The sequence below is a fragment of the Lemur catta genome, chromosome 21 (assembly GCF_020740605.2).
Source record: "Lemur catta isolate mLemCat1 chromosome 21, mLemCat1.pri, whole genome shotgun sequence".
NCBI classification, from domain to species: domain Eukaryota; kingdom Metazoa; phylum Chordata; class Mammalia; order Primates; family Lemuridae; genus Lemur; species Lemur catta.
In genome coordinates this window covers 27438069-27463792 of record NC_059148.1, presented here as the reverse complement: position 1 = coordinate 27463792, position 25724 = coordinate 27438069, and the positions used below count along the sequence as shown (strand labels likewise).

At 46.8% G+C, this 25724-nt stretch overlaps 2 protein-coding genes across 2 annotated transcripts; both read left to right on the top strand.

The window, feature by feature from the left end:
• Positions 1–6843: 6843 nt before the first annotated feature.
• On the top strand, positions 6844–8049 carry HCAR1 (hydroxycarboxylic acid receptor 1). The gene has a single exon (XM_045534922.1). It carries the CDS (start codon positions 6950–6952, stop codon positions 7979–7981), a length of 1032 nt encoding a protein of 343 aa, XP_045390878.1. The 5' UTR covers positions 6844–6949; the 3' UTR covers positions 7982–8049.
• Positions 8050–16977: 8928 nt separating this feature from the next.
• Positions 16978–19103, top strand: LOC123626100 (hydroxycarboxylic acid receptor 2). Its single transcript, XM_045534921.1, has one exon. The coding sequence runs from the start codon at positions 17133–17135 to the stop codon at positions 18222–18224; it is 1092 nt and encodes a 363-aa protein (XP_045390877.1). The 5' UTR covers positions 16978–17132; the 3' UTR covers positions 18225–19103.
• Positions 19104–25724: the final 6621 nt, after the last annotated feature.

Here is a 25724-nt window from a genome sequence, read left to right as displayed (position 1 = left end):
GGAGTGTTATACAAGTGAATGCTATTCTACTTTTTAAAGATTATATATTTAATTTAACAAGTATAAGTATTTTATTGAATGAAGTCATTGTAATTTATTTATCTCATTCCCCACTGGTAAATATTTAAGTTGCTCTCACTTTAATTTTTTTTTTAATGGTATTACAAGCTTTTTTTTTTTTTTTTTTTTTTAAATAGAGATAGAGTCCTGCTATGTTGCCCAGACTGTATTCAAACTCTTGGGCTCAAGTGATCCTCCCACCTCAGCCTTCTGAGTAGCTGGGACCACAGGCATGTGGTCCTGCACGGCTCTTATTTAACTTTTTTTTTTTTGAGACAGGGTCACTCTCTGATGCCCGAACTAGAGGGCAGGGCTGTCATCATAGCTCACTGCAGCCTCAAACTCCTGGGCTCAAGGGATCCTCCTGCCTCAGCCTCCTGAGTAGCTGGGACTACATGTGCAAGCCACCAGCCCCAGCTAATTTTTTTTCTATATATGTGGACACAGGATCTAGCTGTGTTGCTCAGGCTGGTCTCAAACTGCTGGCCTCAAGCAATCCTTCCACCTCGCCCTCTCAGAGTGCTAGGATTACAGGTGTGAGCCACCGCACCTGGCCTATTAACTATACATTATGGAAAATACATATAAGCAGAGAGAAAAGGACAATGAATGTCCATGTTCCCGTCATGCAGCTACAACAATCAAAAACTTGTAACCTCTCTTGCCCTATTTATACTTCTCCCCTCTGCCAGACTACTTTGAAGCAAGTCTTAAATGTTATGTAATTTTGTCTACACATATTCAGTAGTTATTTCTAAAAGATAAGGACTCTTTCTTTAAACATAAGCAAAATCTCATTATCACACCTAACATAATTAGCAATAATTTCTTAATATCCTCAATGAGCCAATGTTCAGATTTCCCGAAACATCTCAGAGATTTTACCAGCTGGAGTTGCTTGACTCAGAGTACAAACACTTGGTTGATATATCTCTTAAATATCTTTGATTTCTATAGTTCCCCTCTTTCTAATTTTTCTTGCACTTTATACGTAGAAGAAACCATTGATTGCAATTTTAAAACTCATTTTGAAATAGCAGGAACTTCCTCGTCAAAGCCTGTGTCAGGTCAGCGTGACACCCGGGTGACACCGTGAGGCAATCCTCATCTCTCCCTTTTAACTTTTAGGCCCAGCCTTCTCCTGGGCTTCAGCTCCTCCAGGAAGAAAGAAACAAACAAACAAAAAAACCCCAAAAATATGATGAATCAGTTAAACCTTAAATTTGGTCAAAAATTCCTCCACCCTTCCACAGAAGGCATGTTGAAATATTTGGCCGGAGAGGAACTCTAGGACTCAACGGCTGATGTTGCAAGATTACTGTAAGGCCAGGTGTGGTGGCTGGCGCCCGTCATCCTATCACTTTGGGAGGCCGAGGCAGGAGGGTCACCTGAGGCCAGGAGTTCGAGACCAGCCTGAGCAGGAGCAAGACCTCATCTCTACAAAAAATAGTAAAATTAGCTGGGCATGTAGTCCCAGCTACTGGGGAGGCTGAGGCAGGAGGATCGCTTGAGCCCCCAAGTTTGAGGTTGTTGTGAGCTGTGATGATGCCACTGTACTCTAGCCTGGGCAACAGAGCGTGACCCTGTCAAAAAAAGAAGAAAAGGAAAGAAAGAAAGAAAGGAAGGAAGGTCGCTGTAGAGTATTGAGTGGTGCCCCCACAAAATATATGTTTGTGTCCTGACCCCCAGAAACTGTGAATTGAATATGACCTTATTTGGGAAAAGAGTATTTGCTGATGCAATTAAATTAAGGATCAGTAGAGGAAATCATCCCGGATTATCTGGGCCCTAAATCCGATGACAAGTGTCCTTCTAAGAAACACACGGAGGAGAGGGCCACGTGACCATGCAGACGGAGATTGGGGGGATGCAGCCGCAAGCCAAGGGAAGAGACAAAGAAGAGAGTCTTCCCTGGAGGCTCTGGAGGGAGCGCAGTCCTGCCGACAGTTTGACTGCAGACTGCCGGCCTCCAGACTGCGAGAGAATAATTTGGAGAATAATGGCGTTTGTGGCAATTTCAGGAAGCTCAGACAGTCCCACACTCAGGCCCCTGGATGGGGAAGGAGTTTTAAGGAAACAGAGCCCCTGAATTCCTACCACACAGACAGTTTCTCCTCCCACCACCTGTTGGGTGGCCCCCACAGGACTGTTCACTTCCTGCTCTTGTCATGTTTAGAGGGAAATACTGTCTTATAAAGCATCAGAGCAGGTGGTGCAACGGGTCCCAGTAGCCCCAAGCTCGTGCCAGGTGGGCCTGACAGGTGTGTCCCCAAGTTCTTTCAATCCGCCCCTCCTGTTCAGCAGCGTCTCCTCACAGCCAGGAGAAGTGAACCGCACGGGCCGGGACTCCTTTGCTGACTGGTGCATTTATTTATTCAAGACTGACTTAACTGACTGTCCCCTTGATGCCAGGCGTCGGGCTGCATGCTGGAGAGACACGTGTGGATCATTACACGACTGCGTGGTACGTGTGTCGACGGCAGAGATGGCACAGAGAAGAGGGCCTGACCCAGACTAGAGAGGAAGAGACACTGGAGGCTTGGAGGTTGGGGAGTAGCCACAAATCGCATGTGGCTTTTAAATTTTTAATTAATTAAAAGTAAATAATACTGAAAACTCACTTCCTATCACCCCATTTCAAGAGCTCAATAGCTATACTTATTACAGAACATTTTCATCATTATAGAAAGTTCTGGCCAGGCACAGTGGCTCATGTCTATAATCCCAGCATTTAGGGAAGGAGAGGCGGGAAGATTGCTTGAGGCCAGGAGTTTGAGACCAGCCTGGGAAGCCTCGAACTCCTGGGCTCAAGCGATCCTCCCTCCTCAGCCTCCCAAAGTGCTAGGATTACAGGCGTGAGCCAGCAAGCCCAGCCTCATCTTCCAGACTAAAACTGTCCTCATGAAACACTCACTCCTCATCCACCTCTCTTCCCAGCCCCTGGTAACCACCAATCTACTTTCCATCTCTGAGAATTTGACTCCTTCTAGCTACTCTAGTTCAGTGGAATCAAATAGTTTTGTTTCTTTGTGACCAACTAATTTTACTTGGTATAATGTCTTCAAGGTTCATTCATGTTGTCGCATGTGGCAAACTGCCCTTTCTTTCTATGGCTGAATCATATTCCATTGTGTGTCTATACCACATTCTGTTTATCCGCTCCCCAACTGGTGGACACAGGTTGCTTCCACCTTTTGGCTATTGTGAATGATGCTGCTATGAACATGGGTGTACAAATACCTGATTTGAGTCCCTGCTTTCAATACTTTCGGCCATATACCCAGAAATGGAATTGCTGGATCATATGATAATTCTACATTTAATCTTTTTTAGGAACTGCCAGACTGTTCTGCAGTGGGTCTACCACTTTGCATTCCCACCAGCAACGCACAGGGTTCCAATTTCTCCACAATCTAGCCAACAATTGTTATTTTCTTCTGTTTTTGTTTTTTATAATAGCCATCCTAATGTGTGTGAAGTGGTACCTTGTGCTTCTGATTTGAATTTCCCTAGTGATTAGTAATATTGACTATCTTAATGGCAAATGTTCTTATTGGTCATTTGCATATCTTCTTTGGAGAAATGTCTGTTCAAGTCTTTTGCCATTTTTTTTTTTTTTTGAGACAAAGTGTTGCTTTGTTGCCCTGGCTAGAGTGAGTGCTGTGGCATCAGCCTAGCTCACAGCAACCTCAAACTCCTGGGTTTAAGCGATCCTACTGCCTCAGCCTCCCGAGTAGCTGGGACTACAGGCATGCGCCACCATGCCTGGCTAATTTTTTCTATATATATTTTAGTTGGCCAGATAATTTCTTTCTATTTTTAGTAGAGACAGGGTCTTGCTCTTGCTCAGGCTGGTCTCGAACTCCTTACCTTGAACGATCCACCCGCCTCGGCCTCCCAGAGGGCTAGGATTACAGGCATGAGCCACCGTGCCCGGCCATTGCCCATTTTTTAATTGGGTTGGTTTGTTGTTGTTGTTGAGTTGTAGGAACTCTTTATATAGCCTAGATATTAACCCTTATCACATATATATGGTTGCAAATGTTTTCTTCCATTCCATGGGTTGCCTGTTCACTCTTTTGATAGCAAGTATCCTTTGATGCACAAAAGTTTTTAATTTTGATGAAGTCTAATTTATCTATTTTTTCCCTTTGTGCTTTTGACATCATATCCAAGAAATCATTGGCAAATTCAACATCCTGAAGCTTTCCCCCTATGTTTTCTTCTAAGAGTTTTATAGTTTTAGCTCTTACATTTAGGTCTTGGGTCCTCTTTGAGTTGATTTTTAGATAGATTTTAATCTGGTGCACAATGAAATAGGGCAGCAGAGCCCGGTCCTGAGTGTGTGGTGCACTGAGACAGAGATGCCCTCTTCTTGAAGCCTCTGGGGTAGAATAAGATCAGATTGTACGTGAAAAACCACTAGACTTCAGAGAAAATTAAACCAAGCTTTTCTTCCTTAATCCCCTGCCTTCCAGCTAATTCCACAGTCAAATGAAAGAGAGAGAGGAAGATGATTCAACAAGACACACGAGATGTAGCAAAGAAAGGCAGGTGTTCGTCATAGGGAGAAAAGGGAAGTAATTGTGTTTACACGAATCCTGACAGTATCTTGTAATACAGAAGGAAGAATATTTTCCATCTGCTGAAAAATCCAGCCTGGGCATGTGGAGCTATTCGGAGTTACCCCTCTGGCCTCATCTTGGGGTGTCTCAGCCGACCGTGGTTACCTCTGTTAGTTAACGCCTTCTCGAAGAATCGCAAAGGCCCACAGGAGGAAAGCGGTTGCTACGAGCGCTAGAGAAAAGTAGAAGTTAATCATCCAGATCTTTATTCTATGCCCCTCCCGCCAAGAATAAGGACTTTGTCTTCAAGGACCTCCTAGATTATCGGGGTAACTAGGTGTAGATGTTTGAAGAGCACATTTATTTGTTAGAAGTTATGAGACTAACAATTAGGGTGTGAGGCAGAAAGTGGCAGGAACATGATATTGCAAAGGGAGCTTGGGAACCACCTGTGAAGGACCTTGTATGTCAATCCGAGGAATGTGAGCTTTAACCTAGAGCAGAGGTGACAAACTCAAAATCCCACAGAGACCAGGCATGTCAATAAGGAAAGCTGACCAGAGGTGAGGTAGTAGGGAATGGTGGGGACTGTGGCCAAGTGCAGAACTCATGCTCCGTCTAAAGGGGCAGCTGCTCTTAGCTCCAGCTGATTGTTACCACGTGGGATTATTGGTCCAATGCAGCTACATCTTCCAGTTTTCTAAGAGAAGACAGAAATCCAGGACGGTGCCAGGTTTTTAAAAACATACAGGCCAAACCAAACTGGTTTTTAAGATTGATATGGCCCACGGGCTGTTGGTCTGCCACCTTGGCCGATTGAAGGGAGCTAGTGAAGGTGTGTAGGTGAAAAAAGGTGTATGATCCTATCTGTGCTTTAGAAAAATCCAATTGCTTTGTGGGGGATGAATTACAGGGAATAGACTAGATGAAGGGAAACCAGTAAGGAACCAGTTTCCACAGTCCAAGTACGAGGTGACAGTGGTCTGTGCTCAGACGGGGCAGTGGGGAATGTTGGTGAACTGACGCGGATGGAGTCCAGCATTCAGTGGGAAGAATTTAGCTTTAATGTGCATCTAGACGAAGGCAAATGCACTCTTTCAATGCACCCTCCCCACACACCCCATCCTAGACTGGGAGCTGAAAGGCACGAGGCAGATAGAAAATCCTTAAAGCCAAAGGGCAGGAAATTTCAGCAAAGGCTTCAGTTCTGCGTGCAATCTAATTTTACTCGCGATTATTTTAGAGATAGACTCCCTAACCAACTCCTCCAATCCTCATCCACTCCCATGGGATAATTTTAATTTATGGGCTCAGCACACAATTCAAATTAAAAACTTGTATATCATGGCATTGAGCTCTTTTGAGCAGCCAATGGGAAACACAGCGCCAACTCCTCTGCAAGAGCGCTGGGCTCTGCTTCCCAGCAGCGGGGGGACCTGGCTCCCAAAGAGGCCGTTTCATGGAGTCAGACACATGAGAAGTGGGTTTCAGATCCATTTCATGGTCCCCGGGATCCTCGGAAGCAGGCAGAGGGTAAGGAGGTGGGAATGCAAGGGAGGAAGGGCGACTTCCTTCCAAGAATGTTTCTGGCACCCAAGAAGTGTCATGCTAGCACTTTTTTTCTCTGCAGACCCTTCCAGTTTTTGAGGGCTGTACTTTTGGGTGTGGGCACAGGAGACGGCCCTAAGACGCTGCAGAGCCAAGCCTCCCCTTGCTGGCACCGCGCGGGAGCGGGGGCCCCGTGGGACGAGGGAGAGGACGGGGCAGTCAGGCAAAGGTTAGGGGAGGGAAGCAGAGGCCGGGGCCCAGAACAGCTCCAGGAAATGTTTGTATTTCTCCACCAGGAGGGAGGACAAACACGCTTTTTTCGTGCCTTCTGGGCAGCTTTGCGCGGTCTCCAGCACAGAATGAGTCCGAGGAGGAAAGAGCAAAGCTGAAAACAAAAATTATCCTGGGGCTGGACCCAGCAACTCCTCTACAGCATGAACCTCATCGGACCCACCGGCCGCCTCCCAGAAACGACCACTTACGTGAAACTGCATGCCTTTCCCAGCCTTGCCCGGCGACAGGCTTTGCCTCTCGGGGAGACAGGCGGCTTGTGACCTGGGCTCCAGGAAAGGACCTCACCGGGACTCTGGTTTCCTGGCTGGAGTTTCTCTTCTCGGTGCGCTGGCAGCATCCACCCACTCGGGCGGGCCCTGCATCCCGGGTGATGCAGCTGGACATGCAGCAGCTGGGTGAGTGGTAGCGGCCAGATAAGCATCTGTGCCTCTGTGGGGACTCCGGGGCTGCTAGGCACCCAGGACACTTGTCCTCTCTCCGCCATGCACAACGGGTCGTGCTGCCTCATCGAGGGGGACCCCATTTCCCGGGTGATGCCGCCACTGCTCATTCTGGCCTTCGTGCTGGGCGCCCTGGGCAACGGGCTGGCCCTGTGTGGCTTTTGCTTTCACATGAAGACCTGGAAGCCGAGCACGATCTACCTTTTCAACTTGGCCGTGGCCGATTTCCTCCTCATAGTCTGCCTGCCCTTTCGGACGGACTACTACCGCAGACAGCGACACTGGGCGTTTGAGGACATCCCCTGCCGGGTGGTGCTGTTCATGATGGCCATGAACAGGGCTGGGAGCATCGTCTTCCTCACGGTGGTGGCTGTGGACAGGTATTTCAAGGTGGTGCACCCCCACCACATGGTGAACGCCATCTCCAACCGCACGGCGGCCGGCATCGTCTGTGTCCTTTGGACCGTGGTCATCCTGGGGACTCTGTACCTTCTGATGGAGAACCACCTGTGTGTGCAAGAGAAGTCGGCGTCTTGTGAGAGCTTCATCATGGAGTCTGCCAACGGCTGGCACGACATCATGTTCCAGCTGGAGTTCTTTTTGCCTCTTGGCATCATCTTGTTTTGCTCCTTCAAGATTGTCTGGAGCCTGAAGCAGAGGCAGCAGCTGTCCAGACAGACTCGGATGAAGAAGGCCATCCGGTTCATCATGGTGGTGACTGCTGTGTTCGTCACGTGCTACCTGCCCAGCGTGTCGGCCAGACTGTATTTCCTCTGGACGGTGTCCTCGAGCGCCTGCGACCCCTCTGTCCACCTAGCCCTCCACGTCACCCTCAGTTTCACCTACATGAACAGCATGCTGGACCCCTTGGTGTATTATTTTTCAAGTCCCTCGTTCCCCAAATTCTACACCAAGCTCAAAATCCGCAATTTGAGACCCAGGCAGCCAGGACACCCAAAGACACCAAGGCCGGAAGAGATGGCAATTTCAGACCTCTGTCGCAAGAGTTGCATCAGTGTGGCAAACAGTTTCCAAAGCCGGTCCGATGTTCAGTGGGATCTCCAAATGTGTTGAATGGCACTAAGTAAACTGACCAACCACATCTAGGGGGACAGACTGGTGACTTTAGAATGAATTCACGCTAACGGGTTGGGGGGCATCGGAAACGCCACCATCCTTTCTGAGCTCTATCCTCACGCTGTTGGAAATGAAATGCACATGACTATACCTTTTTGGAAGGTTCCAGTTGATCCAAGTGAGTTGGTTGAATTTGTATGATCTGATTACAAGGGTAAGGCACCCTACGGGCTGCTGGGAGGGGGTAGGAATTACACAGCCCCTGTGCACTTTAAATGGCTGAGTAAGTAGGAATGAGTATAAATGGGGCATGTTCTCTTTCTGGGGTGTGAGGAGTAGTTAATGAACTTAAAGAGCTATCAGTATTTCCTATCCTCTGACCTCAAATCATCTCTTGCAAAACAGAAACTGGGCTAAGTTAATACTTTTATTTCAGGCTGAGTGAGGCTCTTTTGACTGGGTTGCCTTGGTCATGATGGTTTCGTCTTCACAGGGATCCCTGTATACATTTTTTTGTCATTGTTTTGACTTCCTGGCAGCCCAAGAACAACAGCCAAACAGTCCGCTGTGACCTTCTTCAAGCTCCACATTTTTTCTGCAAATCTTTGCTTTTCTAAGAAGGTGCTGAGAGAGATGTTTACCTGCCCTGGTTTCTCTAGTGGGATGTGCTGAGTCCGGTGTAATTTCTTTTGACTGCTTGTTATGCGACTGTGAGTTGAGATTGCCCATTTATTTATCCTCCAAGTGTGTACTGCATTCATATTTGCTGTCAGGCACGATGCGTGTGTCCTTTTTACCAGGAGAGTCATTAATCAACTCTTGTGTGACAGCAAAGTTTTCCGGGTGGCAAACAGACAAGTTAAGGACTTTCATCCTTCCATGGAACATAGTTTCCAGACCTGTTGTGTGCAAACATCAGGGTTATCCTCTTATTGCAAGACTGCCTTATCCACAAGTTTCCCAGATATACACCTGGAGCCCTCAAAACTAGGTGACTTTATGAAATGACAGGTTGCCCCCGAATTTCCAAGCCAATCTTAGCTCCTGTGTCAAGCTACGAAGGGGTGAAAGTAGTTCTCGACTCGTTTATCTACACTCTCTCAAAATTCCCAGGGCCTTCTCCCTGCATTAGGACCTGGCCATCTTCTAGGCTTTGGCCTCAAAACACTCGTGGAGGCTGTGTCTATTATTTCTTTTTTCAGAGGCACTTAACAGCCCAGTGACAAAACGTACAGGCTAGAGAGAGTCAGAGGAACCTAAGTTTGAACCCCTCTGCCACTTAGTAGATGTGTCGTGACCTCCGGGCAGATCTTATGTAACCACTGTTAGCTTCAACCTCCTCACCTGTCAAACGGGGGTAACGTCAATGCTGACTTCAAAGGGTCATTGAGTGGATTCAGTGAATAGTCGCCCCTGAAGTGAAAGGACTTTGTTCACTGTTACATCCTGGGTACCTAGAAGAACACCTGCACATAGTAGGTGCTTATTAAATATTTGTTGAATGAATAAGTGCATATAAAGCATTATGCCCTGTGCCTGGCAGTAAATGCTCAGTATTATGACTTATTATTAACACATTTCACACATACAGAAACTGAGGCACAGTTTCCTTTGGGGTTCAGAGCCCCTAAGTAGCCGCTCCATCACCATGCCTGAATTCCCCTCCTCCCCAGCTCCCCGGGCAGGAGTGAAAGCAAAGAGTCTAATCAGCACCAAAGAACTGTATCTCCTCCCAATAGAAATCTGTGAAAATTCACACTTCTGCTTTTAATTCTATTCTTAGTTATAATTCTTTCCTGGGGTGTTCCTTTCTTGCTTCGTTGTAATAAAAATGGATTCTGAAAGTCAGTCTGTGTCCTGCATGTGACTCTAGGTTAAAAGACTCCTAAGACTTTGCCCTCTAAGGGAAAAAAGCTGTGCTACCCAGAGGCACAGGGCAGGGAGGTAAACAGAGGTTCTCACTAAAAAATGGCAAGAACAAACAAAAAGAAAGAAAAATCAAACCAGGCCGGGTGCAGTGGCTCGCACCTGTAATCCCAGCACTTTGAGAGGCTGAGGCAGGAGGATTGCTTGAGGTCGGGAGTTTGAGACCAGCCTGAGCAACAGAAAGACCCCATCTCTACAAAAAATAAAAAAAATTAGCGGGGTGTGGTGACGTGCACCTATAGTCCCAGTTACTCAGGAGGCTGAGGCAGGAGGATCACTTGAGCCCAGGAGTTTGAGGTTGCAGTGATCTATGATGACACCACTGCACTCTAGCTGGGACAACAGAGCGAGACCCTGTCTCAAAAAACTAAAAGAACAGAAAAATCAAACCAAACCTTCAACCTAGTTCTTTTTTTTTTTTTTTTTTGAGACAAAGTTTCGCTCTGGCCCAGGCTGGAGTGCTGCCATCCGAGTAGCTGGGACTACAGGTGCAAAACATGGGGTCTCACTCGCTACGTTGCCCAGGCTGGTCTCGAACTCCTGAGCTCAAGTGATGCTCCCGCCTCGGCCCCCCAGAGTGCTGGGATTACCGGCGAGAGTCACCACGCCCGGCCCCAAACCCAGACTTGATTCTACATTGGCTTCCTCTTTTAAGTTCGCAGAATGTGATGAAAAATAAATCACATCAAGAAGTTTCTTCAGAAATTGTAAGGAAGAGGAGCGTACCTTTGGTGACAAAGCTTTGTTTAAACTACCCGAAATAGGAAAACAGTCAATGTAGAGGAAAACGTTTTCTCCTTTTAGGGTCTTTCAGGAAAAGTCACATAAAAGCTAGAAGAGGTATTCGACCAGATAGTCTACAGGGATTATGTGGGAAAAAATAAGAGGTTCCTTTTAAGGTGAAGATGATAAACGCTTTAAGTTTTTGGTCTGTTCTGAGACTGGGTTTCCCTACCCTTTGTCACAACCGGAATGTTAAGATGGTGTCTGAGCTCACCAGGGTGCAGGGGCTGCTTGGAGGCGACAGAACCCTGGGCACGAGGGGTTAAGCCACTGGCCGCAAGACACCATCATCACAGTGAGTGTGTAAAGGGCTTCCCGACCAGCTACGTGCTTTGCGGGTCCTGGTGAAAAATGGAAACGCAAGGTCTCTTGTTCAAAAAGTATTACGGGTTCAAGACGGTAACAGCAGAGCATTAAACCGAGCACAGGGCCCTTCTCAGCTCATCCATAAAGCCAGGCCTCCAAGAGAGACAGACAGACAGACAGACAAAGACAGAGAGATACGAGGCAGAATAAACAGATAATCTCACACATAAGGGCCTCATCTATGTGCGAGTCCCAGTGTACCTGAACGTAAAACGATATCGTGGGCAGAGGTCAATACTTTATCCCTTGTAGGGATTCATTCACTCATTCATTCACTAATTAAGCACCAGCTCTGTACCAGGCATAGTAGAAGAGACGCAAATGAAAAACACAGTCCCTGGCCCCATGGGTTCCACTGAGCAACCAAGGGGAAAAAACAAAATGGTAAATCAGGGTAACTGAGGTGACAGTGGCAAACACGGGGTTCCACAGGAGAATCCAGGGGCCCTTCCTCCTGTTTTAGGGGACGGGAAGAGTCTTCTCAGAGGCAGAGGCTTGCAAACTTGGCCCTGAAGGATGCATAGGAAGCGGCCGGGGAGTCTGTGGGGAAGGCTGTTCCAGGCAGAGCTGGAGAGGTGAGGAGGAGCTCACGAACCGGGAGGCACAGAATGACAGCGGGGCAGGCTGCCGCTGTGACCACCTGGACAGAAGCGTCCCTCACAACCCTTCGAGTGGCAGAAGACTCATGAAAAGCCTTTAAATTTCCCTTATTTTTCAAAAAAATGATGTTTATTTGCAGAAGGCATATTTTTTTTGTTCAAAATTCAAAGAATACACAGATACATAAAGTAAGGCGTAAACGTCTTGTTTTGGTTCCTCTTAATCTTATTTCCAGGAAATGACAACTTCAGCATTCGGAGTATATACGCATTTTGCACACAGATAAAGAGTCTTTTGCATTATTTTACAAAAGCAAGATCATACCCCATACATCCATGTCAGTTTAGATCTAGATACTGTTTTGCAAAGTAGTTGCGTCACAAATAACTGCTCACATCACAACATAGAAATTGAGCTCATTCTTTTTAACTACAGTTCATTGTATAAATCAGTGTTCCCCAACTTTTTTGGCACCAGGGACCAGTTTCATGGAAGACAATTTTTCCATGGGGCGGGTGGTGGCAGATCTCTGTGGCCCAGAGGTTGGGGACCACAGGTATAAATGATCCATATATAGTTTACTTAACCAATGGCCTTTTAATAGACATTTAAGCTGTTTTCAATTTTCTGCTATTGCAACCATGCTATGGTGAATATTCCGAATGAGACATCTTTGGGCACTTGTGTCAGAGTTTGGGGAGATTCTGGATGATTCTTAGATGTGGTGTTGTTGGGTCAAAAGACAGCTATACTTTGGAGACGTGTAGCACACCAGGGCCTAAGAACCCTGGAGCCAGAATGGGTTCACATCCCATCTCTTTAGTAGCTGTGTCACCTAAGGCAAGTTACTTAACATCTCAGTGCTTCACTTCCCTTGTTTGTAAAATGAAGACAAAGGGTCGTTGTGAATATTAAATGAGTTTAGATGTATAAAGCACCTAGAATACTGCCTGACATAGAGTAGGCACCATTTCTGGATTAGCTCTTGTTATAATCTTGACAGACACCACCAAATTGTCCAACAAAGAGGCTGAACCAATTTATACTCCCACCAAGAGTGTATGAAAATCTTCTGTTCCACACTCTCGCACAAAAGATCCTTGTTTGTTTTGTTTAATAAGCATTTTTTTCTCCTTAAAAAAGAACTTCACCCCTTTAAAGTGATGAAGTCCAATGTATCAATTTATTCTTTTGCTGCATGTGCTGTTGGTGCTGTACCTATAGGATAGACCTTGTCTAACTCAAGGTCACGAAGACTTGCTCTTATGTTTCTTCTGAGTTTAATAGTTTCAGCTGTTATATTTAGGTCTGGGATGCATGTCGAGTTAATTTCTGTGTACAGTGTGAGGAGGGGAGTCCAGTTCTTTGGCTTGTGGCTGTCTAGTTGTCCCAGCGTCATTTGTCAAGAAGACTCCTCTTTCCCCACTGAATTGTCTCGGCCACTTGTCGAACATCAGCCGACCGCAAACGTAAGGGTTTATTTCCGCACTCTCAGTGCTGCTCCCTCGATCGCTAATGTCTGTCCCTACGCCACAATCACACTGTCTGGATTACTGCAGTTTTGCAGGAAGTTTTTAAATTGGGAAGTGAAAGTTCTCCAACTTTGTTCTTCTTTTTTCAAGATTATTTGGTTATTCTGGTTTGTCCTTAGGTATTTTTACATTAAACCCAACACCACATTTCAAAACCCTGAAATAATACTCTTCTCCTTTTAAAAAAAAAATATATGTATGTATATCTGCCAGTCAGTAAACTTAGTTCCCTACCTCTCTACTCCCCGCTTCTACCACTACGGCTGCCTCATCAGAGGCTCCAGGGTCCCTTATATCCTCCTAGCCAAGGGTCTCGATTCAATGCCGTTTACACTCTGCAGTGGGGGGTCTCCCAAAGTGGCCCCGATGCACTCTGCTTCCTGGTGCTCCCACCGTTATGTGGCCTGTCCTAGTGGAATACGGACTGGCTGTGCAGCCTGCTTTAACCAGCTGACTTGTGGGAGGTGACGTTTTGGGATTTCCAAGCCCAGGAATTAAGAAGTTCTGCTTGTGTGTTTTTGGAAGCCCTGAGCAGCCCACATACAAAGTCTAATCTATGCTGCGGAAAGAGCATGTGAAAAGGCTATTCGTAGACACCACTGAGGGAGGCCACATGGGCCACATAGGGAAGTCACATAGAAATGCCACATAGAGAGGCCACTGGGGGAGGCCACACAGAGAAGCACAAAACTATATGGAGGAGAGAAGCCCAGGTGTTCCATTGTCCTGCTTAAGCATCCACATGACACTAGCCTAGCCACCATGTGACAGGCCCCAAATGAGAATCGCCCAGCTGACCCCAGTCGACCCAGAAAACCACGGGAGATAATACAGCGGTGGTTGTTTTAAACCACTAAGTTTTGTGGCAATTTGTTACGCAACAATAGATAACTAAAACAGAAATTGCAGCTTAGTTCAAAGACACAAAACAGTTAATTATTAATCTCTCTATGCCTCAGCTTTCCAATCTATAAAATGGGTGTGATGATAATAATAGCACCTCTCTCATAGGGTTTTTTTGAGGATTAAATGAGATCACATATGAAATCTCTTAGTACACTACCTGGCACGTAGCAGGCAGTTGATAAATGGTAATGTTATTTTTACTTTTTAAAAATAGTTCAATCCCATTTAGTGGCACACATTCAAGCTGTCATAAGATAATCAGGGGTGCAGATTCAAGTTAATAGTGCGAGTCGTAAATTTTAAGTGGAGTTTCCACCAGACTCTGTGGAATCACTCACTGCCTTTGCTCTTGAAATGATTCATTAGACAAGTTTCTGTACAGCTCATGCACTAGTAAGAAAAAATAAATAAATGCATAAAAGAAGGACAGAAGCAAGACAAAACATGCCCACTGTGCAGTAGGAAGACCGGAAATTCCACAGCAGACACCAGGGTCCAAGGAGGCCGCAATTTACATTCTGCCTGAGTGACTGTGAACTTTGGGTTAGAATCATAGAACCTGAGAGCTGGAAGGAAGAGCGTCTAATTCCTCATTTACACATGAGGAGTTGAGGGGTTAAGAGGTTCCAAAGCTAGTTCATGACAGAGCCAGAGCCAGCACCCAGAGGGTCTAGCTTTTCTTTTTTCAAACTTAACAATATTTGTGGTTCTTTTCTAATTTTATCCATGAGCACTGTTTAAAAAAAATTATAAAATTGTAAACCTTAGAAAGGGAGAGTCCCCTGCAAATTCCTGCTCCCAGAAATAACTATGACTCATAGTCGGCTTTTCTGACTCTTAGTTGACAAAGGCCCCCAGGATGACTTGGTGAACTTGTCATTGACAAGTGTCCACATTCATCCAAGAAGGAAAAACAATATTCATGGGCAGCAAGGACGAAAACAAATGCCAGTCAGCTCACTAGAACCTTGATACAACTGCGCAATGTGACCCAATCCAGTGCAACCTAATAGACGAGGAAGTAGAGCAGAGTGGTTAGGGAGACGCAGGCTTAGAAGTCAGTGCCAGATTCAAATCCAAGCTCTGCTCTTATTAGCTGGGCGGCCTTAAATACATTACCAACCTCTCTGAGCTTCACTTCCCTCATTCTGAAATCCGAAGCAATAATAGTCCCTTCCTTATGGGCTACAGTCAGGGTGAAACAAGACAATGCATTTAAAGCACTGAGTGTGGGATCCAGCACTCTCTGTAATGAACATGACATCATCATCATCATCTTCATCTTCATTTTGTCACCATCACCATCATCATCAATTACCTCTGGTCCTATGGGAGTCTAATGAGGTCATTCTGACTCTAGTTCAAGAGGAAGGGTCTACAAACCCCCATTATTAAACCTGGCTGTGCAGCTAAAGGAATAGATTTCCATTTTCTAACTCAAAACAGGAGCAACAAAATTTAGAAACCTCTTGTACAGTAAGAATTCATAAGACCAAAATATTAACACACTGACTGCTACACTAGAAAAAAAATTTTTTTCCTTGGGGCCACGGTGTTTTATTAAGAAAATAGAATAAAAGCTTCAAAAACAAAACGATCCTTTCTAATTTAATGAAAAATGTGTTATTTTTTATTGTTTTCTGTGCATGAGTTATATGCAATTAAATTGTCCATATTAATTGTAACAATAAGAACATTGACAAGTAAGATTTTCACGAACAACCTGCAGGGTTTTGCTGAGGAGGCCACCCATCACGTAACATATATGCTACAGCATGGCGGTGTGAGTTGGCTGGCACCATGAAGCTCCCAAGGTGAAGACACGTGTGAGTTACATGTGCTTCACGAGGCCCCGGGCTCAAAACTAGCGTGAGTTAAATACAACTCACATGGCAGTTAATGTGTTAAAGAGTTGGAATTTTGATAGAGTGATACCCGGTCACACTGCAAAGCAAAGAAATGATGTGTGATACAGTCTCCTGCTGCAAGGCAGAGTTCAATATTCTCTTAGGTCCTGTCATTCTGATTTTTTTTAAATGGGGGCTTTTAAAATATCACATACTTAGCAGGGGAGGTTGTGCATGTGTGAGGACGAGGGTATACAAGAACTCTCCATGCTTGCTGCTCAATTTGGCTGTGAACCTAAAACTTCTCTAAAAAATCAAGTTCATTAATTAAAAAAAATCATGTACTTAAAAATAAATCACTTACTTAAGCACGGAAGCATATCACAATCTAATGTAAACAAACAAGAAACCCAACCTATTTTAACATACCACTGGTGACCTAAACTGGGCTCAGGTTTTCAAACATCTTATGAAATATTGTGCTCTCAAGTAGCTTTTTTTTTTCCTAACTAGAGATGAATTGCAGAGTTTTGGTTTGAAAAGGCAATCCATGTTTGTACATAGAAATGGCCAAGGAAAAGTACTCAGATTCAACCTGTGCTCATAAAACAGGGAATTTACTATCTTCTCAGCCTTTGCAAAAGAAATCATAGGCATGCTGCTATTTAGGTTATATGCATGCTGATAGTTCATGCTCATTTGTAGGGTTGCTGGAACACCATGCTGTTTAACACACAAAGCTATTATTGTTATTATTGTTGTTTTGCTAATTATGTAAATCAAGCAAATGACAGCGAATTAATTCTGCAATGTCAAGTACTCAGTCAGCCTCAGCCTACGGGCACTGCAGCCTTCCTATGCAAAATCTGCCACATTTCAGTAATTCGAAAATGACAAGTCAGCTTGCCTAAACTTATCCTTTGCATTTAGGAAATGTTCTGGGTTCCTGTCTGCCCAGGGGATTTTTATTACTTGTTTATGCAAACAGCAGTTGCATAAGAGGCTTGCCGCCTTTTTTTTTTTTTTAAGCGATTTCATAGTTTCCTGGTAACCATTCAGTCATCTATTTCAACACCCTGACATGACATAAAAGCGAGCGCTGGGCCACACGTTCACCACACGGACACACACCTCTTCCCTTGAATGCTCGCTAGGTGAGGCGCTCCCTCGGACGACCCAGCCCCACTCATGAACGGGCACCGCCAGCAGAACTATTTTCTGGAAATAGACAAGAAGAACTGCTGTGTGTTCCGAGACGACTTCATTGTCCATGTGCTGCCGCCGGTCCTGGGGCTGGAGTTTGTGTTCGGGCTCCTGGGCAATGGCCTTGCCTTGTGGATTTTCTGCTTCCATCTCAAGTCCTGGAAATCCAGCCGGATTTTCCTGTTCAACCTGGCCGTGGCTGACTTTCTCCTGATTATTTGCCTGCCGTTCCTGATGGACAACTATGTGAGGAAGTGGGACTGGAGGTTCGGGGACATCCCTTGCCGGCTGATGCTCTTCATGTTGGCCATGAACCGCCAGGGCAGCATCATCTTCCTCACCGTGGTGGCCGTGGACAGGTATTTCCGGGTGGTCCATCCCCACCATGCCCTGAACAAGATCTCCAACCGGACAGCGGCCATCATTTCTTGCCTCCTATGGGGCGTCACCATCGGCCTGACATTCCACCTGCTGCGCGAAACCCTGCTGATCCAGAACGGCCCCGCGTGTCTGTGCAGCAGCTTCAGCATCTGCAACGCCTTCCGGTGGCACGACGCCATGTTCCTGCTGGAGTTCTTCCTGCCGCTGGCCATCATCCTGTTCTGCTCGGCCAGGATCATCTGGAGCCTGCGGCAGAGGCAGATGGACAGGCATGCCAAGATCAAGAGAGCCATCAACTTCATCACGGTGGTGGCCGTTGTCTTCGTCATCTGCTTCCTTCCCAGCGTGGCCGTGCGGATCTGCATTTTCTGGCTGCTGCGCACGAAGGGGACGCAGAACTGTGAGGTGTACAGCTCGGTGGACCTGGCGTTCTTCATCACCCTCAGCTTCACCTACATGAACAGCATGCTGGACCCCCTGGTGTACTATTTCTCCAGCCCGTCCTTTCCCAACTTCTTCTCCGCTTTGATCAACCGCTGCCTCCGAAGGAAGCCATCAGGTGAGCCGGACAATAACCGGAGCACGAGCGTTGAGCTCACCGGGGACCCGAACCCTGTGAGAAACGTTCCGGATGCCTTAATGGCCGACCCCAGTGAGCCGTGCAGCCCCTCTTATCTGGGCCCAACCTCTCGGTAGATAACCACACCAAGAAGGGAGATTGTCACCAAGAACCAAGATCTCTGGAAAAACGGTTGGGCTGTTGCACAGAGTGACATCATTGGACTTGGCCTAAGGTTCCCTGGAACTTCCAGATTCGGAGAAACAGTGTGTGGCAGAGTAGACGACTGGGTGCAAGGCGTGACCGCAGAAATCTTGGGGGAGCAGAGAGCAAATCTTCTAGGCGTCTGAAACTTTTGCTAAATCTCTGACACTCTCGGGACTGAAGATGAGCAAGTCGTCAACACTCCTGTTGAGCAGAGCTGGAGCTGCAGAGCTGCCCGTTGGGACCTGTGCCTGGCTGGCCTCCTTCCCTCCCCTGCCTGAGCCTTGGACGGCTCTCTGCTCCTGGGGTGCTGTCTAGCCTGTCTGTGGGCTCCAGCCAGAATCGGGAGAGCTGAGATGGGAGGGGAGTTACTCAGCTCCTGGAGGGAGCCCAGGCATCATCAAACAAGCCCATGGGTCACCTGAGATCCGGGGACCAATTCATCTTTCAGCCAAGCTTTAGCAGAAATGGATTCGGCAAAGAGATTCTTAAGCTTTGGTTAGTGTCTGAGCTTCCAGGGGTGGTAAATTAGCCCTGGGAGGGACTGAGCTGAACAGTGTTACTAAGGGAAAGAAAATGATATTGGTGCTACTACCAGCAACTAATCCATTTCTCTCTTGTTTACACTAATTTTAAGGTTGAGCAGTTAAAAAGGCTTTGGGGAAGAAAGTTGCTTCCCACCTCTGTTTGCTTTTACCATTAAAAGGGATGTGTGCTGCCACCCCAATAGTTAAAGGAGGAAGAGTCCTCCTGGTTCATTTGCTCATGTTTCTGTACTTATGTAATAAATCTACTATTTCAATAAATTTTGAATTTTGACACAGTCTGGTGTCACATATGTCTGGGTTATGGTTCACAGAAATGGACTTCTTACTTAACAGAGACCTTTATGGGTTGTTAACTATGTCCTGGTGGAAAAATTCTGTACACGAGAAAGTAAGAAAAGGACGCAGACGCTGAGCTACATCGTGTCGTTTAAGTAAAAATTACATACGTGTCAAGACAAGGTTGGAAAAGGGCTGGGAATATACAAAAACAATTTAATTGGGAAGAGTCATACAGATAAGATTGCAGGAGCACTTAGCATTTTATTTACAGTGAGGTGAACATGGCTGTTAGTATTTGTGTATTAAAAAAGGAATTGAGCCCGACTGAGATTTTTCTGTAGGAGGGGGAAGAAAGAGCTTCCTATGGAATGGTTTCACTTCCCAGTTCCGAGATGGAAAGGAGATGTACTGGTTTGAGTCTGTGATCGGTCCAAGTTTCTGTTACGCTTTTGTTCCCATCTCTGTCACTCCTTGATTCTTTAGCAAGACGAGGCATGTTTCAACCTCCCAATGACGAGGATACAGATAAGAATTTAGACAGTCGGGCTCCCAGCCTTGGGTGATCAGCAGTGAACGAGGAAAGGTAGACGTTCCTGAATTTCTTCCATGTTTTCAGAGCAGTTCTCTTGTCTGTATCACCAAGCAGCTCCTGGAGGTAGAAAGTCCAAAGCAGGGATCACTTCCTTCGAGAGGAAGAGACGGCAGAGATGAGCTCAGAGGAAAGAAGGGATTCCCCAGCCCCAGATGCATGAGTCAGTGGGGGGCCGGGCTGGGAAACTCCGATTCCTTCAGAGGACAAGGCGGTTTGCAGCATTCCGAACTCACTGCCTCACATTTGCTCATTGATTCAGGCATTTCCATCAGTTCTTATGTATTAGGCACCAACTGTGTGCCAGGCACAGCTCTGGGTGGTGGATTAGAGCAAAGGACAAGGCAATAGAGTCCTCTTCTCATCAGAGTCACATTGAAGTGGGGAAGGGGCGGGAATGCAGTGAACAAATGACTGGAAGGGACTTTGGGATGCTTATGGCTATGGAGAAGACACCACGGCAGGGTGATAGGTATAAAGTGACCAGGGCTGGGGGCACTGGGAGACCTTCACTGAGCCAAGAACAAAGGGACAGAGCAACCAATGCAAACACCTAGGGGAAGGACACTCCGGGCAGAGGGAAAGGTAAGTGCAAAGGCCCTGGAGTGAGAGTTAGTTTGGTGTGAGCGTGTTACTTTCCCGTGGCTGCCTTAATACAGTATCACAAACTGAGTGACTTAAAGCAAGACACATTTATCCTCTCCCAGGTCTGGAAGCTCGAAGTCCAAACTCGAGGTGTTGGCAGGGTCAGCTCTGTCTCGGGGCTGCGAGGGAGAATCTGCTTCATGCCTCACTCCTGGCGTCTGGTGGCTGCTGGCACCCCTGGGTGCTCCTTGGCTTATAGACACATCGCTCCAGTCTCTTCCTCAGTCCTCACGTGGCCATGTCCTCTGTGTGTCTCTGTGTCCCCTCCTCCTCTGAGAAGGACACTCGTCATTGGATTTAGGGCCCACCCTAATCCAGGATGACCTCTTCTTGAGATCTTCACCTTAATGACACCTGCAAAGACCCTTATTCCAAATAAGTTTACATTCTAAGATTTGGGATGGACGTAATTTTGGGGAGCCACAGTTCAACCTACTATAATGAGGAACAGAGAACAGGCCAGTGTGGCCAGGACCCAGCAATTCGAGCTTACAGTGAGCTATGATCATGCCACTGCACTCCAGACTGGGTGGCAGAGCAAGACCCTGTCTCTAAATAAAGAAATACGTACATAAATTTTTAAAATAGGAGCAAGTAAGGCAGGCAGTGCTGGACCAAACCAACAGTGATGGCCAGGTCTCACGTTATGGCACTGTGCATGTGACAGAGACAGAGAGAGACAGAGAATACATGCGTGTATGTGCCTGTCTATGTGTCTGTGTGTTGCAAAGGGCAGGTATAATCACAGATGCATCTTTTTCCCGTTGCTGCCTCTAACCCTGCCTTGCAGCCGCCTCCTTTATTTTGGGGGATGCCACTTCCTAGGGTCATGAGTTCCATAAGTTCACTGTCTGCTATGTGAAGTGGGACTTCCTTTTAGCTGCTCCCAAATAATCTCTTCTAAACATCAAGGGATGATCCCTAAATCTAGAACCATAAAAGCAGGGGTGCGAGATCTGGTTTGTTCCTGACTTCATGTGCCCCTTCCCTTCCCAGATCTAATAGCCGACTCACCCCACGGTGCCTGGGCTGAGGTGAGGGGATCCAGACCTCACCCAGGGCTCTGGTGCAGACACAGCGCAGATCCTTACGATACATTTTGCGTTAATTTTCAAAACAGTTCCTGATTACGAGCTGTCTCTGCCGGCGTTGCTGCTATCAGCAAGCAGCTGTCTTCCCAGACGGCCAGCCCGGGCCACATGGTCCGTTTCTTCCCCCACTTGCTCCTATTGTCAGAGGTGTAGCCGAGGAATCGGTTACACGGGTGCTTCGGTGGCATTTGGCGGAGCCAGTCAGTGCCGGAAGTTGACCATGTACCAACCACCTGGGCTACGGGGCGTCGCCTGCTCACCCATCCTCTGGTTCAAATTGGTGACGTCTTCAAATCCGAACTGAAATTTTGATGAACTGCTTTGACGGCCGACCTGGAGCTGCTCACGTTACCGGCAAACTTCCCGAGAAGGAAATTTCCATTCTTTCCCTCGGCGTAGCGGACAGTGCCTTGTGACGACTGTTTAACGCGAGGTCCTGGTGGGTGCAAGTGACTGAAACGCACTTTGGGCTAGCTTAGGCAAAACATCCAAAATAGGAAGAGAGGAAGGATACTGGAGAGAGAGGGTGGTTCTCACAGAAACCGAGAGCGCATTAAGCCAGGCCGGGCGGCCCCGGGAGACCAGCCTGCGGCCCTTCACCCAGCTCCTGGCCAGGGACGTGACCCAGCCTCTCAACGCCTGCGCCCCCCAGGTCAGATTCTTCCCCTACTCGATCCCAAATCACTCTTTACAAAAGAGTTATGAAGGCAATGCTTGTGCTGCAGCTGCGTGGAGGGGTATATATATTTGCTTGTCACATTTTTATTGGGGGCCACAGGGGAGGGCGTCTCCTTCCCGTCCACAGAAGGGCTCAGAGCTTCTCCAGCCACACTAAGTTTGGTTTGGGGCAGCTGGGGGTGGCGGGGCACGCCGGGCATGTTCCCACCACTCGGAGGGGCACGGGCACTGGGGGTTGTGGGTGGCGCCTGGCGAATCGTGATGGCCTGTGCAGGAGCAGAACAGCAGGAGGCCCGTGGTGGTGACGGACACGCCCAGCACCGCCCCTTGGCCCAGGCGTTCTGGGGAAGGTGGGGTCTCGAGCCACACTGCTTCCAGACGCTGCGTAAAGGGCATTATCAAACCACTGTTTGTGCAAAGACATGCTCTCTGCTGGGTGTTCCTCAGACGCTTCCATCACCTTCCATTTCACTAGCCCGTGTGGGCTTTCAGCAGAGCTGATCTCAATTCTCTAGCCCCCAAAATTTCATGCTGCAAAACTATGGTCCCGAAGAACTGAGAAGTCATCAATGAACCTTCAGAAAGCAACGGCTTTCACACTGCCCCAAACCCATCCATCTGTGGACCTCGGATGTGTTTCTTTTTTTTTTTGTCTTCTTTTTTCTTTTTTGAGGCAGGGTCTCAGCTCTGTTACCCTGGCTAAAGTGCAGTGGCATCTTCATAGCTCACTGGAACCTCAAACTCCTGGGCTCAAGCGATCCTCCTGCCTCAGCCTCCCGAGTAGCTGGGACTACAGGCCTGTGCCACCACGCCCGGCTAATTTTTCTATTTATGGTAGAGACCGGGTCTCGCTCTTGCTCAGCCTCAGGCTGGTCTTGACCTCCTGAGCTCAAGTGATCCTCCCACCTTGGCCTCCCAGAGTGCTAGGATTACAAGTGTGAGCCACCAAGCCTGGCCTGTTCTACAGTCTTTTACAATAGAAGGCCTTCCTGGAGATTTAGTCTTTGTTATTCTATATATTGCTTAATAAAACTCAGAGCAAAGAACTACTCTTTGGCAGGCTTAGCTGATGTGAGTACCTGGCCATGAGGTTCTGTTCACTGTTTCTTGTCTTCTGTGATATAACCGGTGTCAGGTCCTCTTTCGGCTCAAATGTAACATTTGGCTACCCTGTCTCTTCAGGGAGAAGGACTTTGCATACGGCATCACAAACATCAGGCCTGACATCCAGTCCACAATCCCACGCTCTGTCCGGTAAAAGGCAAGTGCTTCTGGGATCTTAGCAAATATTGACATTCAGAGCTCTGGTCACACCCAGACATGGATTTACAACCATCAATAGGTACTGGGAACGGGACATGACATTCTCAATGCAATTCTGAAAGGGAAGGAAAATGAACTGACCTAGCAATGTCACCCAGTTGGACAACAGTGGGCTTCTTTTTCGCATGTTTACAAAGTCTTTAATATGATGCGGTAGCAGGAAAGTCACACTGTCTGGTTTTGATTTTGGTAAAGCGACACGAATGCAAAGATGTTCTCCCAGTCGGAATCGAGGCCCAGAGAGTTTGAGTGACTTGTCCAAGGTCATACAACTGGTAAGTGATGAACCAAGTGAACGAACACAGGCCGACTGACCGCAGACCCCATGCTCTGAAAGTTCTGGGAACATGCAAAGTGAGGGATGAGCAGCTAGAGCTGGAAAAAGCCGTGTGAATACCTTGACCCATTTGGGGTCAGAACTTCCAGAACTTCCCAGCCTGCCCAACCTTATTAGATCGTTAGGTACCTTCCAGGCCCAGGCTGAGATCTTATACATAAGCTGTCTTGTACAGTGCCCAGAACTTAGCGGATACTCTATAAACATTTGTTTCCCTTCTCCAAATCTATCTCTAGATGGACACTTTTATTCCTTGTTGAAGGTTCTTCTTGCTTTTCTGAAGAAGCAACCACTTCACAAGGAGGCAGGTCAACGATGCTCATTGCAACATTGTTTGTAACAGCGAAAATAGGAAACAACCTTGATGTCCATTAGTGTGGGAACAGATAAATATGTCGTGCTATGGGCACCCAGTGGAATACTACATAGCAGCAAAGAAATGAACCACAGCGACGTGTGTTAACAGGACTAAATCTCCAGCGTGTTATCTAGAGCAGAAAGCAGTTGCCAAATGATACGTGTAACATAGTAACGTCTGTATAAATGTTTGAAACATGCTAAACAAAACCATATATTGTTTTTGGAAACATTAATATGTAATAGCATAAAAATCATGGATGAGAAGAGTGCATACTAACTTCACAAATTACCTCTGCAGAGGGAAGGAGGGAGGGAAATGGGATGGAGGGGAGGCTTCAACTGTATTTGTAGTATTTGTAACGCTTGTAAGAAGGTTCTGGCTGGGCATGGTGGCTCATGCCTGTAATTTCAGCACTTCTGGAGGCTGAGGTGGAGGATCACTTGAGCTTGGGAGGTCCAGACCAGTCTGGACAACATAGTGAGACCTCATCTCTACAAAATATTTTCAAATTAGCTGGGCGCGGTGGTGTGCACTTGTAGTCCTAGCTACTCTGGAGGCTGAGGTAGGAGGATCACTTGAGCCCAGGAATTCAAAGTTACAGTGAGCTATGATGACACCACTGCACTCTGGCCTAGCCAACAGAGCAAGACCCTGTCTAAAAAAAAAAAAAAAATGAAGAAGAAGAAGAAAAAGAAGAGGGAAGAAGAAGTTTCTGCAAATGTCCTTCAATGGGTAAATAGTTAAACTATGGTACATCCATACCATGGAATACTACTCAGCAATAAAAAGAATCAATAGTTTGATACACACAACTCGCTGGATCTCAAGGGCATTATGCTGAGTAGGGGAATAAAAAGCCATTCCCAAGAAGTTGCATAGTATATAATTTCATTTCCAGAACATTCTTGAAATGATAAAATCATAGAGATGACGAAGACCCCAAGTGTCTCACAATGTGACTGTCCTTGGAGGCAGGGCCTTTAAAGAGGTTATTAAGTTAAAACGAGGTCATTAGGGTGGGCCCTGATCCAATAGGACTGGTGTCCCAGAAGAGATTAGGACACAGACACACCCAGTGGGGTGACCATGGGAGGACACAGGGAGAAGACAGCCATCCGCAAGCCGGGACAGAGTCCTCAGAAGAAACAACACTGTCAGCCCTTGACCTTGGACTTCTGGCCTCCAGAACCGTGACCAGACAGATTTCTGCTGATGCAGCCGCCAGCCCGTGGCGCTATGATGTCCTCGCAGCCGACCCTGCACAGGTAGGTGAACAGGTCTTTGCCCCTTAGTCTGCCGGCGGTTCCAGAGCTCGGCTGGAACACCAAATGTGTTTATTTAAAATCCACTTATCACCTATAAATCCGAATAGAATTTTATGTAAAGCCTGCTGTGCTACACAGCAGAGAAATTCAACTTCAGAAAACGTAGCAGAATAACATTAGGACAGATTGACTTTCCACAGGCAAACATTGCCCACCTGCTGTCGCTGTCCCCATTGGCTTTCTGTTTAAGGAAGGAAACAAATCACAAAATTCATTAAAATGCATCTTAAAAAAAAAAAACTGAACGAGAGGGGAAA